Genomic DNA, 20,276 nt, shown 5'->3' on the forward strand with positions numbered 1-20,276 from the left:
AATTACCTAAATACAATTAAATGAAAACAACTAAGCAAATAATTACATAACATGACTAATTAAAGAAATAAAACCATTAAGCAAATAATTAAATAAAATAATTACGCAAATAATCATATAAAATGCAAATAAACAATAAACTAAATTCCAGGAATAGCCTTTTAAAATTAGGGTTATTAACATATTAAGCATACTTTACAATAATTCTTAGAAAATTTTCATAAGCTTCTATGTATCATTTTTAACAATTTTGTCAACACAATAACATAAAGAAATTACAATAATTATAAGAAAATTTCCATAAGCTTCCATGTATCATTTCTAGCAATTTTGTCAACACAATAACATATAGAAATCAATAATGAAGCATGACAAGTAATTTTAAGGAAATTTTCCTAAATTTTCATATATCATTTCTAGCCAATTCAACAACATAATAAGCATGAAAAATTAACATTTAAACATACTTTCTATACAAATTCAACAATACACCCAATAACATGCTTCACATACCCAAGTAAATCAATTTTTTTTAAAAAAACAATCAACTCAAATTAAACATACTTAACATGGATTATAGTAGAAAATTCACACAGGTGCAAGAAAAATGGGAATTAGAGACCCCTACCTCTTAGGATGCAAAAACCCTCAAAATGGGTCCCAATTTTCGGACATCCTAGAGTGGCCAAAAGCTGAAATTACTGGTATGGATTTGAAGGTCTCGTTGTGAGCTTTATTTTGCCACAAACGGCATTTAAAAATACCAAAAGTTGAAAGAGAAATCTAGGATTGAAGTTTGAAGAAGAAAAAGAAAAGAAAAACAGAAGCTTGCGAGAGAGTGAGAGAGACCAGCGGAAAAGAACAGAGAAATGAGAGACCAACTAATGGTCTCTTAGACTTAAGTTTGATATTGGTGGGTCCCACCATTTTCTTTTTATTTTTCCTTTTTCTTTTGTTTTTTATTTACACCACACACATACATATATACACATTAAATCATAACCATATGCAACACATTAAATAAAATAAATATGGTGTAAATGAATCCAACTAAAATCCCCATACTTGACAATTCTGGTAACGGGTCCCACACGAGTGGGACCGTTCGGTCGAAAAATTGAAAAATGCAAAAATGATCACTCTTGCATTTCAAAGAGTCCTGAACTCAGTGAAATGTCCCAAACAGCTCTCGGACACAACCGGCACACTCCACAGTTTTTGGCACGCAAAACGGCAAAAGACAAAAATGCCCTTGTAACGACCAAAATTTTGAAAAGTAAAAATTGCGAAAATCAGAAACATCACAGTATATATATATATATATATATATATATATATATATATATATATATATAAATTTACAATAAATATGTAGCTGTCCAGTGAACTCTTATTTCTTAGATTCCTTTCTGTTTAAAAACTCATTGCCTGCTATGGATATTTCTTTTTCATTTTTTACAATTGATAAGCATTAGGAAAATCGAGATGGGGTTAGTGTTAAGTGGGCCACTCTCACTAGATATAAAGTCTTAAAAAGAAAGAAGAGAGATGAACTGGGTAAACAAAACTCAGGAATCAAAGAAAGGAAGTGCGATCTTGGTTTCATCTATATTCTATTATGTAGTTATGAAAGTCTATTTTCATTCTAAAATAGCTATTCATTAGTCCCCCAGAATGTGTATATGTGTATATATATCTGTATATATATGTATCTTCTCAGTCTTCTCTTCCCTTAGCAACCACCAAGGTGAAGAAGAAGTAGGGCCAAGCCTTTTTTAGTCATTTCACAAAATATATATTTATATATATATTATAAAATGTGTTGTTAAGGGCATTTTAGTCCAATTTTTATAAATAGGACCTATTTGCACAAATGTCATAGTTTATGGGTGCTTTTTACACTGGAGGGGTGCAATATACACTATAAGCATATTATAGGAGTGTTTTTTGCACTTGACCCTATATCTTTCCTTTTAATGATAATTTCAACAATACACAGTATTTTTAAAGCTCATATTATAAAATAAAATAACTAAAAAGAAAATCCATCACATAGCTCACATCAAAACTAATTTACAATACAAAACTCACTATAAATCATATTTAGATCATATATGATCATAATAAATCGTGTGAGATAATTTAATCAAGTATAAAGTATGTTTTCATCATACATATATAATATTTCAAAATTAATCATATAACATGTTTAACACCACACCCAACTCATAAATCTAAATAACCATAATTTAAATTACTTAACACATCTCTATCTCAAACTTTGAAGCAAACTCAAATCAACCATCAAGATGAAAATCACCAAATTGAATTTCGAAATCGTGGTATTGTGGAGAATTACGAGCCCAAAACACTTTCCTATTGCACCTTCTCCAAAATTGAACCTGGAGGGACTCAAATTTAGAGAGATAGAGAAAGTAGATCTCAAAGGTTTTAGAGAGAGAAAATAAATCTTAAATGTTTTAGAGAGAGTAGATAAATGAGAGATGGCTGGCTCATACTATGTGTTGCTTTAAAATATCCAATTTTCTCTTTTTATGCCCTCTCTCCTATCAAATGACCTCGTAGCCCTCTTTTCTCTTAGAACTCCAAAAATGACCTTAAGTGGATATATAAATATATATATAAGTGCAGATGTGGAGGAAGTCAATTTAAAAATAGAAATGGATAGTGTTATAAATAGAAGAAAAGCGACACGTGCAATGTACGTGCTATCAAAAAAATCAAAAAATAATTTTTTTTTTTGTGCTAACTCTATAATCATATTAATTTTAAACTAGATGTATTAAGTAGATATTCAAGAGATAAAAAAATAAAAATAAAAAATATATGTTTATGTAAGGTAATTTTTTTATTTTTATTATGAAAGACTAAGATTTCATCTGATTGCAATGGCTGGAATGGAGAAAAGAGTTATTTGTGCTATGTACACCAATTGGTAATTTAAAAGGTAAGGAAAGAAAATTAGAAAAAAGTAATTTGTTCTGATTTTACCTACCGAAAAGAAAAAAAATAAAAATAATTTTTTTTTTTTTTAGCATCTTTCGAGTTATACGACAAGTCCTTGTATTTAGAGAGAAGGAGCACCGCATGTAGATGTGGAGGAAGTCGGTTTAAAAAAGAGAAATTAACAGTGTTATGAAATAGGTGAAAAAAAGGCACATGAAATGCACGTATTATTAAAACTTATAATAATACAATGCAGTCATCAACAAAATTAACATAAAGTTACCCTTAAATCCACATCAAAGATAGGCCATATCCATGTAGTCACAAGGTTTTTTTTTTTTTTTTTTTCATTCCCCCAATAAACATGCAAATTTAACTTACTTACCCACAAATGTTTTAAATTGGGTAGTCCAAACAATGTAGACATGAGGCTTTTGACCTCTTTCTTGATCTCCCTATTCACTAAATTAGGATCATACAATGTTCAAGCTCTGTATAGATTCTCCACGCTATACCACATTAGATGAATCCCACCACTCATAGGTATAAATTTTTAATGACAACTTAAACATATATTATGCCCAACTTACTCTTACCCGAGGGATATATATATAAACCTTTATCAAGTGATAACATTGCGTTTTTTTATATATTGGCATATTTAAAATTGTGTGGATATAAAACTTTGGGTCAAGTGCAGAAAATACCTCTAAAGTATATTTATAGTGCATATCACACCCCTCACGTGCAAAAAACACCCCTAAAGTTTCAATTTAGTGCAAATAAGTCCTTCTGACAACTTTAAACATAAGTTGACTAAATTATCCTTACTAAACCATTTTATAAAATATATAAAAATAAATAATTTTGTAAAATGACTAACAAGGATTGGAGAACGCCCTTTCATGCAAAAAACACCTTTAAAGTTTCAATTTGGTGCAAATAGGTCCATCTGACAAATTTAAACTATAAGTTGACTAAATAACCCTTACTGAACCATTTTGTAAGATATATAAAAATAAATAATTTTATAAAATAACCAAAAATGACACTATTGGAGAATTCCGATAATGGACAAGTAAAGATAAAAATATAAAATAAAAATAAAAGTATAAAAGAAAAGTAAAGATAAAATTACAAAATAAAAATAAAGTGCAAACTAAATAAAACAGATTTTAGTAGAAAAGAGTAAACTGGAATCTAAAAAATTCAAATCATTATTCTACAAATTCTCAAAGTTTTAAAAAAAAATGTTAAGAGATATATATAGAGAAAAAAGTTTCAAAAAAAAAAAAATATATATATATATATATATATATATATATAAGGTAATGTGCATATAACACCTCTATATTATGAAATTAGTAGCATATATATCCCTTTGGACATTTTCGAAAGAATAAAAGGGTAAAACGGGTATTACAGTACTATTTTATGTCAGAAAGAGTATTTTTGCACAATATAAAAAGATTAGAAATATTTTTTATAAATTTTTTAAATAAAAGGTAGAAGTGTCACGCAAAATATACTTTAAGAATGTTTCTTCAAACTTTTGGTTGATAAGATTGGATATTTTGGTTGATAAGATTGGATATATTATACGAGTTCAAAGTACACCTGGACCTAGGGCAGTTGGGCTGCCATTATTTTATGGGCTGAGGGTGATGCTGGGTTTTGAATTTGAAAGCTAGTGGGTCCACAAAATTATAATTTAAGAAGGAACCTTTGAAAATAATTGTGTGGTGATGGGCCTAGGAACTTGAAATGAATAAAGTTGGGTGGGTATCCCAATATCAATCAATCACTTCATTGTTTAGTCCCATACATCTTATGAATCTCTCTGATTCTCTGTTTGCAATGTTGTTCACATTCACTGTGGATTTACTTCTATTTTTTGCCATAAATGGTTGCATTCGTTACTATCGCTACCATTGTAGTTGTGACTAGTTTCGTTCACTAGAGTCTTGTGTAATCGAGGTGAGACCCATCTCATCAACTTATGTGGTTATTAGATTATTCAAAATATTTCTTTAATTTGGATTTTTTTACAGTATTTCATTTTTAGGTTCAAATAAATGTATATTTATAAAATTGTCCCTATCAAAACCAGATGTTTTAAGTTTTCTTAAAGAGAGATCATCACATTTGGAATAATGTTCATTGTTTTATTTTTGAATTCTTAAATAATCAAAAGTTTTTTACTCTTAATTTTATTTTAAGGGAATTTATTTATTAACCATACATATCTATATATATATATATATATTCTTTTTTTAGATTGTTGATTTTTGAAAAAAAATTAAAAACAAGTTGACTATTTTTGTTGAACACTTTATGCTACTTCAGCATCATTTATACCATAAAAAAAAAAAAAAAAAAAAAAAAAAAAAAAAAAAAACTTTAACTTATTTTCGGATTAAATTCTTAACTTAGATGCAGAATAGTTAACTATCACTTATCTCATGGTACATGAAATCGTGACAAAAAAGAAAAAGACATCAGGGTCCTACAGCTGCCATTGCTGCAAAAGTAAAATTCATCTTTCACTTTTAGACCATTCATTTTAGTAATTACACTTTGCTTAAGAATTGGAATCACTTTTTTGAAATAAGTACCATGGGCCATACTTTTCAGCAATGCTTTCACACACAAACCCTACACTGATTTCATTCGGTACGACTGATATTTCTCCTTCCTTCGTCAAGAAATGATATTGCTGTTCAGGTTTCCGAGTTTGGCATAATAAATTCTCACCTCACTGCTTTCCATTCACACGGTGGGGCAAAAAAATTCGTCAATTCGTAAATCGGATCTGATCGCTCCGTTCATGGGTTAGTTGCGAATTTAAAAAAATTAAATTCGTAATTCATGAATTAGACCATTAAAAATTTGATTCGATCCGTTAATTTGATTCATGGCAAATCCGTGGGCAATTCGTATTATTTATATATATATATATATATATTAATATTATAGTAATATTTTACTTTTTAGTAATTGGCATATATATATATATGTGTGTGTGTGTATGTATGAACTCCTAATGTATCCTACTTTTTCTATTTTTTTTTTTTTAGCAAGGATTATACAATTAGTTTTATAACATTTATTACTAGAATCGACTTTTTATTTAAACAAAACCTAAATCTAGCCAAATATGAAATAACTCAAATAACTAAAAAAGAGCAGAGAAAAAAACGACCGATCCGATCCATGGCCACCCCTAAGTCGTGACTAGATGGCCTAAAAAGCTACTCGTATAAAAGATTTCTAAGTACGGTCTCTTGGCTCCACAAATAAGAGTTCTAAATAAAAGGTTAAGAGTTCAAGTCTCTTGCTATATATTTGAATTACGATTTTTTTTAAAGAATGATATTAGTATTAATTATAATTATAATAATAATAAGTTAAAGTGCAAAAAATTCTCTTTAACTATGCCCGAATTTACAAATAACCCTTTTAAAATATATTTTTTTGCATAATACCCCCAAACTATCACATTTTATTAGAAAATGTCCCAATATCTAGACTATTTTTCATTAAATGACAATAGTGTCATTTCTTATTAAATTGTACTTAATCTATTTTTCTTATTGAAATAAATTATGAAAATATTTTCATATTAATTTGATGACATATTATCCCTTAAATTTGTGTGCATTTACCTTTCACTTTTTAAATAAAAATCTTTAGTAGAAAATTTTAAAACAACTTAAGTAATTTCTTAAATTTTAATGACATATTGCATTAAAATTAATGTATTTTCATTTAAGTAATTTATTAATTTTTATGACTATTTTGTATGAAAAAAAATATTTTTTGATGTTAAAAAATTTAAAACCGAGTATAATAATTTTTTCATCATAAATAGTATTTTAATAATCAAATAATTAATTTAGAAAATAGTAGTTACAAATTTATTATTATTTTTTTTATGATAAATTGATAATAATAATAAAATTATAATTAATTGTATGATTAATATTTAGATAAGACATAAGATGATAAAAATAATTTAATAAGAAAGGATAAAATAATCTTGGATTTGTCCTTAATTACAACAAATCAATAGTCTAGTTTAAAATGATTATTTGCAAAAAAACAAAAGTTTAAGAATTTTTTTTTTTTTTTTTTTTTTTTTTTTGCTCTTTACCCTAATAACAAGAATAATAACCAAATAAATCAATGAAATTCAGAATTGATGTTGAATTAAAAATAATATAGCAAAACAATAAAACAGAGTTTTTTAGACCGGTCCAAACGCCCTAATCAATATCGAAAGCCTTCAAAATTTCAAATCGATACTCCATTACAAATTTTAAACGTACATAGATTATTCCATGTGAATTTAATCTACAATTCTCAAAGTTACTAGCAATAATTAAGTAGAATTTAATTTTAATTTGAAATATTCTGATGGGATTACATAAACACAATGAAACCATGAAGCCATCTCCTAATCAATATCATCATATCCGCATGGGAGAGAAATAATTGTTCTATGTAAAATGTTGAATTAAGAGAAATAGTTGATGGTTGGAGTTAATTAAGGCCCTTTCAATGTTAATAAAGAAAAGTTATATAACTGGTTGAGAAACAATGTTACTGTGCTACAATGATTTACTATCATTATTAATTATTACTATTGTTTGTTGTTATTATCAATAATAATATATTAGACACATAGCACGCTTATATTGCAGGTAGTTTTTAACCAGTGATTATTAAAGTTAAATATTTTGGCTTTAAAATTCAACATGATTAAGACAGTAATAACCTTTTTTGAAAGTGATGATTAAAGTGGAGCAAACCAACCCAGGTTTGTCCAAAAGGCAAAAGTAATTTTGATTCAAGCAAGACATGGAAGCCAAAGATGAAAGGGTACTTCGAAATTTCTTCTAAAGCTGAAACTATTGTATAATTTTTCATCAATTTCCATGATCCATTGGGCTTGTACCTATCCGAACAGCTCACTTTTTAATTTTTTCTTTTTTTTGTTTCTTTTTAATTTTTATTTTAATAAAAATATATTATCCCTTGTGTGTGTGTGTGTGAGAGATAGAGAGAGAGAGAGAGAGAGAGAGAGGAGCAATAGAGATAAAATGAATAAAGATAAATGGTAATTTGATATTCTCGTGATAAAAGGTCGAAAAGAATAATGAATATTTCGAGGTACACCACTACACCTCATCTCATTTAGGTTATTTCTCGACGTCAGATATTATATACGGAGTATTAGTTATATATGTAAAGAATAATGTAAGATTATTTATTAATTGTGTCCTTAATTTAGACATGTGATATATTTTTATTATTTAATGGCTAAGTAAATAAATATGTAATTAGTATTATATTATTTAGTTTAATTATAAATTATTTTTTTAATAATTAAATATTAAAAAAGTATTTTTCTATTTGTTCTTTTCTCAACCCATATATCACATCAATTATGTAAACATACTAAAGAACACCTATGGGCGTATAATGTCCACATGTGCAAAAACTAAGAGAGAGAAACTCATCTCCACACCGACTTGATCACTACAAGATTTATTATCTTCGAAAAATTTATATTTAACTATTTATTTATGTATTATAAACACTTGAAAATAATGAGTTGAATTTCAGGTTGATTATGATTTGTGTTTTAATATTCTTGCACAAATATTATAGTATGTTTATTTGTGATTAATACTTGACACGAATAATTATAATTTACAATATAATTATAAAAGTTTGAATTGATAAAGTTAATAAAAAATTTAATATATGTTAAGATGGTGGAACCTAAATCACAAATTTCTTTTGATTGGAATATTGATCGCAATTATATTAGTTTTGATCTCACTAAGCAGTGTTGGCCACAATCGAAGTCAATCAATTGAGATTTGTTTCCTCATTAGAGTTTTCTCTCTCTAAAAATTTGTAGGCTTGAGGAAAAATTATTAACCATGAGTACTAAAACTATGCCGGTATTTTCTTCCCTTTTTTTAAAAAAATTATCACCTCACTTGTTAGACCCATATTTTAATATTCAAAATGGGTAATTACCCATAATGGTTTTGGTGAGTAAAATGATTAATGGGTCCTAAAACAAGCATTAGTACCCTAACCGCATGCCTTTCCCTTTAATTATTCGGATCCCCAAATATTCCCATCCCAATCCGCAAACATTTTCACATTTTTTCCCTTGTTTTTAGAATCCAAAGCAAATATTCTATCTTTACCTCCAAAAATGAGCCGAAAGGTCTCTTTCGCTGTCAGTAATAAGACCATTTCAAATTAGAACTCAAACCAATGACTCCCTAATCAATTTGCTAGGTCCCTGAAGTTGGTAATTAGCACAACATTAGGTCATATCTCCTAACCCAAGAGGTTAAGGTATAATTATTTCATAATTGTGTCAAATAAAAGAGCATGTGAAATAGTACATACAAAAATAGCTAATTTACAAATAAAAAATCTTCAAAAATCAGAGTTCCAATTATGGTCATCCATTTGTCTGGATAATACATATTTAAGTAGGTATTTTTTTAATATTTAAAAATTATTATTAATTTATTGGTACATAAGCTAGTAAACAATATAAAGTAATATGAATTGTAAGCTCAAACATGACCAACCAACACCTGAACTTATAAATTTGAAGTCACTCTTAAGTCTAATCGAGTCAAAAATAAATAAACAAATAAATAAACTTATGAATAATGGTATTCTAATTTTTTTTCAGGAATACATATTTAGTATGGGTTTTTTTTTTTAATATTTAAATATCATTATTCATTTATTAATAACATAAGCTAGTAAAAATGTAAAAAAATAATAATAATATGTATTGCAAACTCAAGCACGAGCGGACGAATACCTTAACTAATTAATTTGAGCTTAATTGCATAAACTTTAGTTTAAATCTCATTTGAGTCAAAAATAAATAAATAAAACTAAAATAACATTGAATTTGATTCAAGGGATTGTAGTCCTAGGTTTGGCTATACACTAATTTTACAAAGAAAATACATCTTTTCATGATAAAGTGTGCATAAGTTGTAAAAGACTAAGGTAGAATAAAGTGTGTATTTTCGGTAAAGAAACAACAAAATATGACTGAAATAAACGAGAAATAGCAATTAGTACTCGCTACTCACAGTCAAATAATGGTGAAAACAAATTAGATGATGAAAACTATCCAACATTACTCGAGTGGTACGTCAATCAGAATCCAGATGGAGGTTGAACCTAAAAAGGACAATACTTTAATCATAGTAGAATATGAAACAAAATTACATCAAATACACTGTATAGGACAAAATTAATAATAATACTATCACAGTGATTCTTTCGGGCTAATATATCTTAATTATCTTTTAAAAAATAAAATAAATAAATATAGTATACAAAATTTAAAATAAATTACATACATCTCTTTTGAAATTTTAAACTAATTATTAGATACTGATATATCATTTAATATTTATTACTTTTATTTCTATGAGATTTGACATGTCAAATTATATTATTGGCCAGCATCATATATTTAATAAAATTTTATTTTAATACTTGCTTTGTTTTAAAAAAATATGAGTCACAATTTTTAAAATAATCATGTATTTTGGGATTGAGGGAGTAATTATCATGAAAATCTTTTAATGAAAAAAAATTTATTAAATAATTAATTTGACATTTTATAAATTCTAAAAAATCTATTTTCATGTTAAACTTAAAAAAAAAAAAATTATTCCTTTTATTTATGAAATTAATATTGGGTGTGTCGGGCGGCACAATGCACCGACTCATTGAATCTGTATAATATGTACAGCTCCGACCAGCCGGTCACGCGCACCCTGAAGAAAGAGAACTGTCGTTACAATATTAATCTAATTTTTACTCACCCTGCCCCCACCAAGTTCACTTGGGTATGTATTCAAAGAAAGTGGACCCCAATTGAGACCAACGAGGAGAGAGAGAGAGAGAGAGAGAGAGAGGGAACCACAGAAACGACACACAACACCCGTGCTTGAGGGGTTAGGGCTCCTGACCCCTATGCCTGAAAACTGGTACCATTGTCAATTATTATCACCTCCTCTTCACTCCACCTCCAACTTTCTTTCTCCCTATAGTATACATATATGTGCTTGTCCTATACTATTCTGTGTCGGGTTAAAAAAAAAAAAAAAAAAAAAAAAAAACCCTTGTACGATTATTTTATTTAAACTCAACATAAAAAAATTATCTTATTTTTTATCATTAAATTTATTATTTATTATCAAATTATTTTATTAACCTTTTTTTTTTTATCTAAATATTAATTATACTATTTATTTTATTATTATTAATATCAATTTATCATTAAAAAAATTATAACTATCATTTTCTAAAATATTAACTTATTATTAAAATTTTACTATTTATAAAAAAAACTTATTATACTTAGTTTAAAAAAGTTTACAGTAAATTTTATTTTATTATTATTATTTTTTTCATACTTCGTATTCATAAAAAATTAATAAATTACTTAAATAAAAAATACGTTCTTTTTTTTTATGCAATGTATTCATTAAAAATTTAAAAATTACTTAAATTGTTTTAAAATTTTATACTTAAGATATTTATTTAAACAATTAATTAAAAAATTAAAGGTAAATTTATACAAATTCAATAAAAAATATGTCATCAAATTAGTATAATTTTTTTTATTATATATATTTTATTTCAATAAGAAGAATAAATTAATCCTGTAATTTGAATTTGGGATTGAAGGAAATTTAGTACAAAAATAAAAGAAATTAAGAAAGCTGTTGATTCAGTTTTCGCAAATGTAGTTTAAAGGTTCGTTTGATCGTCAAAAGGTTAAACAGGCAGGTGGACCCAATTATTTTTGAATGGTTTCAACTTTCATAAAGAAGAGATTTTGTATATAATCATTCATTCAATTATCAATATATTATCAAAATTTTCAATGAATTTTCTTTTTTCTTGTAAAATTGGGATACCACATTTGATTAAGGTAATATTCATTCTTTGTTAAAGAAATATTATATACAAAATATACTTACTTGTAAATTCATACATAGTTCACTTAATCACATTATGTGTCTTTGTGTTTTCTTTTTGTACCTAAAGAAGCTTACAGGGATGACAATTTCTCCCGATCTGTCTCTTATAGGACAGATTTGGTAATCCCATAAATGTGTTTAGGGCGAATATGATAAAATAATTAAAACTAGAGGTGACAAAGTTTGACACGACTTGTCAGCATAACTCGAACACGATACGAGTTAAACGGGTTTATGTTGACCTTCAATGGGTTTGGGTCATAAAAGAGTCGATACAATTGTTTAGTTAATCGTATCGTGTTTGGGTTGAGGAGTTGAACCCGCATAACCTATTTGTACCCATTTAATTGTACGTGTCATAAACAAATTTCTATTTAAGTTCGAAAATAACTATCTAAACTTTTATCTTATAATTTATTCTTTTGTAGATTAGAGACTATTTAGTAATTTGGTTAGATTGATACTTATATTTTTCTAGTATTTAATGTTTTATAGAGTATTATTAATAATTTAAATAATAAAATATTTAAATTTATTAAATTGATCATTAAACGAGTTAGACATGTACCTCGTTTAATAAACAGGTCGAGTTAGTGTTGAAGGTTCTTGACACGATTATTAAATAGATTGTGTTCGAGTTGAACTGTTTAGTAGAATACTCTTATATAGACACGACAGGATTACTACCTGCGAACACCAATTGCCAACCCAACTTGCCATCCTAGCCGCCGATGACACCTTTCACTCTCCACGGTAATTTTGACTTGTTTTGATGTCACGGCTCACCTAAGCCACTATCGGCTCGGCTAATTCTAAGCCTCCAATCACGCGCTCTCTCAAAGCGTGAAAACAACTGTCTTCCATTCAAATTTGCCTCGCTCGCACATCTCATGTGATCGCTCTGTTTTAAAGCCGCTTTTGAAACTTCAAACTTTCCTCGCGGCTACACACACAAACACTACACTATAATTATGTCACTTCGAGCACAATAATTCATGGTAACCCATTGTCTTTCTCTCTCTACTCCTTACTGAAGGACAATACTCTCTCTCTCTCTAGAAAATTTCTCTCTTTTCTCTCTCCCTTCCTCCCTGTCCCTGCTTGGCTCTGTTCATCCGTCACTCTCTCATTACCTGCAATCACACTAGGAGAAACCTCTGCAATTCAGAACTGATTCGAAAGCAATGTCTCTCTGAGCTCTTATCTTTGAACAGACACATATAAACACAACAACAACGCATTGCTTTATTTCCTTCTCTCTCTCACTGCAATCTGAATTTTGTTCTTGATCTTCATAGAGTCCTTCCATCTGGGTCTCTCCCAAATCTATCAATGGAAGCCCCATCGCCCATTTCAACCCACCAAATCCTTCAATTCCAAGACAACCCACAACCAGAGTCCTCTCCAAAGCCTCAACCTTTCAAGAAAAACTTCGTCACTTCTCTAATGGAGGCTGCAACACTACGCACCCCATCATTCAAAGAAGACACATACTTCGTCTCCCACCTCAAATCCTCAGAGAGAAGAGCACTTCAAGAGCTCAAAGACAAGCTCATGACTGCTCACGGCCCCGATTCGATGTGGGATGTTCCTCTTCTGGGTGGAGACGAGAGAGCAGATGTGATACTTCTCAAATTTCTCCGAGCCCGAGACTTCAGGGTCTCGGATTCGCTTCCGATGCTTCTCAAGTGCCTTGAATGGCGAAAAGAGTTCAATGCAGATAACATTGTGGACGAAGACTTGGGTTTCAAAGAGCTCGAAGGGGTCGTGGCGTACATGAATGGGTATGACAGAGAGGGACACCCTGTGTGTTACAATGCTTATGGGGTGTTCAAAGACAAGGACATGTATGAGAGGATATTTGGGGATGATGAGAAGCTCAAGAAATTCCTGAGATGGAGAGTTCAAGTCCTTGAGAAAGGGATCAAGCTTCTGCATTTCAAGCCAGGTGGGGTTAACTCCCTCATTCAGGTCACTGATCTCAAAGACATGCCCAAAAGAGAGCTTAGGGTCGCCTCTAATCACATCCTCTCTCTCTTCCAAGATAATTACCCTGAAATGGTCGCCCGTAAGGTACCCACGTTTTTTTAGTTTAATTTTTTTTTTTCACTGTTTAAATTTGTTATCTGATTTGCTAATTATTTTCTTTTTCTTTGGTGGGTTTTTTGGGTATAGATTTTCATCAATGTTCCATGGTACTTTAGTATGTTGTATTCAATGTTCAGTCCGTTCCTAACTCAGCGAACTAAAAGCAAGTTCGTGATCTCAAAGGAAGGGAATGTTCCGGAGAGCCTTTACAAGTAAGACTTTTTTTTTTTTTTTTTTTTTTTTTAAACTCATTCTACTTTAATTTCTCACAACATTTTCGATCTGAAAAAAGTTTTCTGCATATCATTAATTACTTTGCTCGTATCTGGTTTGTTTTGAAATTTCCCACTTGCAGGATTCAATTAATTTATGCTTGTATATTTTTCATTCTAGGTTTGTCTTTTACTAATCTGTTGAAAGAATTAAGAGCTGTCTCTCTGTCTCTCTATATATATTCTATATACATTTGTGTATTGTTTTCTTGTGTATGACATGGAATGGGCCTTTTAAATTCTTCTGGTTAATTTGTTTGTTTATTGTTATTATTTTCCCCTTCTGAAGAAGGGTGAAGGTTCTAACTTTGGATGTGTTACTTACTAAAAAAAAATTGGTTTATTCTCCATTTTAAGGTTTAATTGAATGGAATTTGAAGAGAGTTTTGTTGTCGGTTCAGGTTTATAAGACCAGAGGATATTCCAGTTCAATATGGTGGACTGAGTCGATCCAGTGATTTGCAGAATGGTCCTCCAAAACCAGCGTCCGAGTTCACGGTCAAAGGTGGAGAGAAAGTCAACATCCAGATTGAGGGCATCGAGGTTCATAAATTTTGAACTTCCATCAAAGGGCCTTGAATTTCCATCATTTTTCCTTCTGTATTCATTAACTTCATCTGTATCCCTTCATTGATTTGCATTCATTGTTAATTTCAACATAATAATTTGGTATGATTTGAACAAACTTGCTAATAGAGGACATGTATTTATTCGCATTGTTAAACTACCCATTTAAAGTATAAGAGTTCACATTGCCAGCTGGAATAAGTTCTTGTGCTTGTTACAATTGAAATATTATAGTTTGTTTTATTGAGAGTATGATAAATAACCTGAAACAGCTTATGATAAATTTGTTCCTAATTATGATTGTTGTTGTTTATTTGGGTAATTAGGCCGGTGCAACAATTACATGGGACATAGTGGTGGGATGCTGGGATTTGGAATACAGTGCTGAGTTTGTGCCGATTGCGGAAGGTAGCTACACCATTGCTGTCGAGAAGCCGAGGAGGATTGCCCCTGCCGAAGAGGCAATTCACAACTCGTTTACTGCGAAAGAGGCTGGCAAAATGGTGTTGTCCGTCGATAACACCGGCTCAAGGAAGAGGAAGGTTGCAGCTTACAGATACGTAGTCCGCAAATCCACAACAATCTAGTAGCTTTTAATGAAGAACTAGGGTTAACTACCTTTTGTTTACTCGTGTTTTGTTCTATCTGGGGGGTTTAGTTCAGTTATGCTTGTGAAATGTGAACTTAATCTATATATATATAAATCTAGTTTCTTTTATCAATAACTTTTTACCTACTTGATTGTACTACTATGATGTATAAAATGGTGGTATCATATCGCTTAATATAGAAGAAAAGCAAATTAACTTTGATCAGGCATGTGCATGTGTTTCTCTCTTCATTGGAATATGTATGTATTTTGTAATTTAAGCGAACCAAATGCTATAGCCTTTCATATTTGGATTGTTTCCCACACGCATCTCGTATATACCAAGTTGGATTTGATTCCGTATGCGGTTTATCAGTGTTTTAGGGTTAAATCGTTTTGAACCGATTCTGGGAACCATCATACCAACATATATTTGCACAAATTATTCTATGACTAGGGCATCAGTTATTTATAGTTGTTGGATTGAGAGTTTTAAGGACATGAACAATACATGTAAAGAGAAACATTTGAAGATTAATAAACATTCTCAGAAAAAACTGATCAGTTTTTTTTGGCAGTTGACATGTTATTATATGATTGATACATCCAACTGTATGATGACGACACATCATTTGTGATGACCCATATAACACTATAGATTATTTCTTTCGTCATTTCAAGTAAGTTGACAACTATCGTTAGGACATGTAGATTGTGGCCACCAGAGCCTGAACTATGTGGGGACTGGGGACATCCTTGTTTTTGGAAGTTCATACTCTGGTTCAAAAATTATAAATATAGTAGTTCTTTATTATTTATTTCTTTTTATACGCTTATTTATTATATAATCAATAATAAATATAATCTTCTTAGATCTATATCTTCACAAGAATTCTTTTGTTGGAAAAAGTATTGCATTATAAATTTTTTTTTTTTTTTTTTTAACTTTATTTTCATACGACTAATTCGGCCTCTAGTACTGCTATATATTATGAATTTTTTTATTTGTTTGGCACAATGTAATTTTAATGGCAATATTGATGTAATGTATAAATTTTAGTAGGGAGAGAGGGAGAGAGAGAGGTGTGGATGTGAAAAAGAAAAAGAAAAAAAGAAAAGAGAAAAGGATTGTTTGGTGGTTTCGAAATCTGTTGCTTTGCTTACTTTTTGGGTTATCGAAAAGAAGAAAGCGGAAGGAGGAAATTGACCGGTCGCTGAAGTTTGGTGGGGCGGGTTTTGGAAGGTCTGGGATAGCGTATCAGGTAGATCACGGGCTTTAGTGTGAGCTTGAATTTTTCTACTGTGTTTGGGAAGAGGATAATGTCAAGAGAGTGCTGGGAAAAAAGAGAGTAAAATGTCAATCAAGGAAGGAAATGGTTCTTTGAGAATTTTGTTTAGAGAAATAAGGGGAAAAAGGGTATCTTTCAATTTTATGTCCATCTATTTACCTTTCCTTCAAAAAAAATGGAAACAAAAAGGGAAAAATGAATAAAAATACTCATAATCTTCATAGTTATAGAAGAGGAAAATAAATAAAAACTCGTTATCTTCATGGTTATAGGGAGCAGACATTAGCCCTTAACGAATATACTAAGATTCTCCACTTTCTATTTTATTTAAAATCAAAGAATACTTAATTTTTATATTTTTAATATCATAATTGTCTATCTAATTATTGAATTCCAATTCATTCTTCTCCCACCTTCTTTTTTTTTTTTTTTTTTTTTCCACAAGAAAAGAGAAATATTATACGCTAGAATTTCTTTTGAATAACATTGATAATTATATTTAATCTAAGGATGAAGAGGAATAATATATATACAAACATACATGGTAAATATATGTACATTATATTATATACTATTACTTAAAAGTTTAATCACATAAAAATATACTTTTTACTATTCCCTTTTAAAACAAAACAAGCTTTTTTTTTACCTGATTATTGAACTATGGTACGTAATTTCAATTTATGTAACTTAGGTTTCTCTTTTATGTTCAATTCAATTAAAGATAACTTCTGAAAAAAAGGAAAAAAAAAATCAATTAAAGATTAGGTAGATATTGGTTTGCTTTCATGTTAGATTCTAGGGTTAATTTAATAAAAAACACATTAGCAAGCCTTACTTATTAGAATGTAAACACCAAAAAATAAACTCATCAAAAAATATTTTAGGCAGAAGTAATTACAAATTTGTCAACTTTTACTGATCATGAATATATGGAGACCAAATTACCCTTAAATACTTTCTAAAATTAACTAAACGATTCTTACTTTTAATTCCATCTCATCTCTCTAACCATTACCAATCTGAAATTTACTCTCTTTCTCACCATTTGCAGAATCAGGGCACATTTATGTGCTGAGAGACCCATTTTAGACTTGACCCATTTCGAACCCTCATCTTTCTCTATATTTTTTTTCTCTCTCTCTGTTTAAGAATCTTAAAACAAAGACCCATTTCAGATAAGAATTTTCCCATTCTATTTCTCATCTCTTTCTCGCTCTATATGTTTGTTATTTGGGTTAAACATCTGGTCATTAAAATTGTTCATTTTCATTCAATTCATCCCAAAGTGGCAACATGGTTCACGCATACTTTAATAGCCATTACAAGACTTAAAGTTACATAAAAAAAGAAAAGAAAAAGGTACATAGTTACATTTACAATGCCACAATTTACAAAGCTTATACATGTCATGTGCCAAGGCTTTACAAAATTAAGATCTGGTTACAAAAGATGCCAAAAATAATCATCTAGTCCCACTTAAGCTTGTGAAGGAATGTCGTCCGCCATTTTTTTCCCGTGACCTGAATAATGGTTATAATTGGGTGAGTACAACGGTTAAGCAGGAAGTGCCTAAAATCCATCTCTTAATGATTTCGTGAATCCAAACAAAACATAGAAAATAGAGAAGGGATCATCCTCATTTGGGGAAGATAAATCACCATACTAATCCGACAAAACCTACGAAAACGTAATGCCATATAATGCAATGCCAATGTAATGAAATGACACTCCCGTTACTTTTCAAACCATTACCAAATCCAACAATTTCAAACCAACCCGGCCCATGGCACCATAAGAGAAGGATTAGCTAACTATTCCTGATCTTAGACAACTCCTTAGCGTCATTTGGGACCTAGGTAGCTCAATCACGCTAGAGCAGTTTTCCTAATTCTCTCTAGGTCCCATTAATGCCACAGATACAAAACAACTCATTGCCATCTGGTTTTCGCAAACAAATTTCCAAATCATTTTCTTTCCTCATTTTTCTCTCCCAGCCACAGATTCTCTCACTCTCTAAAATCAAGCCTTGATTTCATCTATTTACTTATAGATTTTGACTTTGCCACTGAAAGACAAAGTTAAAGAGCATGACCAAAGCTTCAAGTTAATTGGAGCCGATTGTCATTTGGACCACTTTGAAATTTTGAGATTTGGGGTTAGATTTAGGGCTTTTCTCTAATTTTGAGGTAGGGGTTCTAAAATTCAATCCATTGGGTTTTTGTGAGTTATTCTCCTATTTTGTGTTATAACATGCTTTGATTATGATTTTTGTTAAGGTATAACATCAATGTTTATGTGACAATATGTAGAATTATATGTTACTTGTAGTTTTATGAAGATATATGCTTGAATGATGTTATTACATGCTCTACATATTTAAAATGCTATAATTGATGAGTTGATTGTATGAGAAATTATCATGTTAATTATTTCTAAAGTATGTAATTAAGATTGTGGTTTAAATGTGTGAATCTTCATGGCATTGATATGCATGTAATATTCATACATGGCATCGGGCAAGAAAAGGGTACCAACTTTCAGAACTCACACGGCATATTCCACAGTGTCTGACGTGTACAACGAAACGAGAAAATAAATAAATTCGAAAAATGAAAAAAATGAGAAACAGACACTATATAAGTGCCATTAATGGAACAAATTATGAGATTCTAAAGAGGCATTGCATCAGAATTTGAGTCCATCGGGTAGAAAATTCGATCTCTACAGTAATTAATTCCATTAATCTCCACCCGAGTTTTTATCTCCATTAAATAGTTTGTTAATGTTTAGCTATAGTATTGCCCTGGCGTATATACACACTGCTCAAAGGAATGAGTTAAAAAATAATCTCTAGTTTTCGGATACTTCAATGTTTCTTAAGAATCAAAGTTTTCAAAATAATCTTTACATGATACTTCAATGTTTCTTCATGGAAGTTTAATGGGAAATGAAAGTACCAGACATTATAACTTCATAAAGTGGTTGATAATGTTCAAGATTTAAGCAAACTGAAACAGAACCGTAACTAAAATATCAAATGGAAAAAAATAAGGCAAGATAGTTTTTTACCCTTTGGAGGCTTAATCTTATTCGCCAAACAGTTATGTTTCGTTTGGTTTGAGGGATGGAAAAATTGATGGAAGAGATAGGGGGATGGATGGATGAGGAATTCCTAAGAAAGAGAATGTGTCTCTCTCATTTTTTGTTTGGTTGAATGAAATGGATAATAGAAAGGATGTATTGAATGATGCTTTTTTTTTTTTTGGTTAAAAGGAAAGGAAAGAGAGTTTTTATATATTGTTTATCAATTTAACCTCACTTATAAAATAATAAAAGGATAACTCCATAAAAAAAAAAAGCTAAATATCTATTTGAATTTTTTTTTAAAATGTTAAAATTGAAAATTGTATATTTATCGGTAGTTATTCATTTTCTCTCTCCTCCCTTC

The 20,276-nt window shown here is 29.8% G+C and overlaps 1 protein-coding gene across 1 annotated transcript; it reads left to right on the top strand.

The window, feature by feature from the left end:
- The first annotated feature begins 13,001 nt into the window (after positions 1 to 13,001).
- LOC132313371 (patellin-6) lies at positions 13,002 to 15,672 on the top strand. Its single transcript, XM_059812110.1, has 4 exons — positions 13,002 to 14,093; positions 14,196 to 14,320; positions 14,782 to 14,923; positions 15,274 to 15,672. The coding sequence occupies exons 1-4, from the start codon at positions 13,353 to 13,355 to the stop codon at positions 15,532 to 15,534; spliced, it is 1,269 nt and encodes a 422-aa protein (XP_059668093.1). The 5' UTR covers positions 13,002 to 13,352; the 3' UTR covers positions 15,535 to 15,672.
- Positions 15,673 to 20,276: the final 4,604 nt, after the last annotated feature.

Source organism: Cornus florida, unplaced genomic scaffold, assembly GCF_030987335.1.
Source record: "Cornus florida cultivar Cherokee Brave unplaced genomic scaffold, ASM3098733v1 CherokeeBrave_3.0.0_Hap2_Chr06, whole genome shotgun sequence".
NCBI lineage: Eukaryota > Viridiplantae > Streptophyta > Magnoliopsida > Cornales > Cornaceae > Cornus > Cornus florida.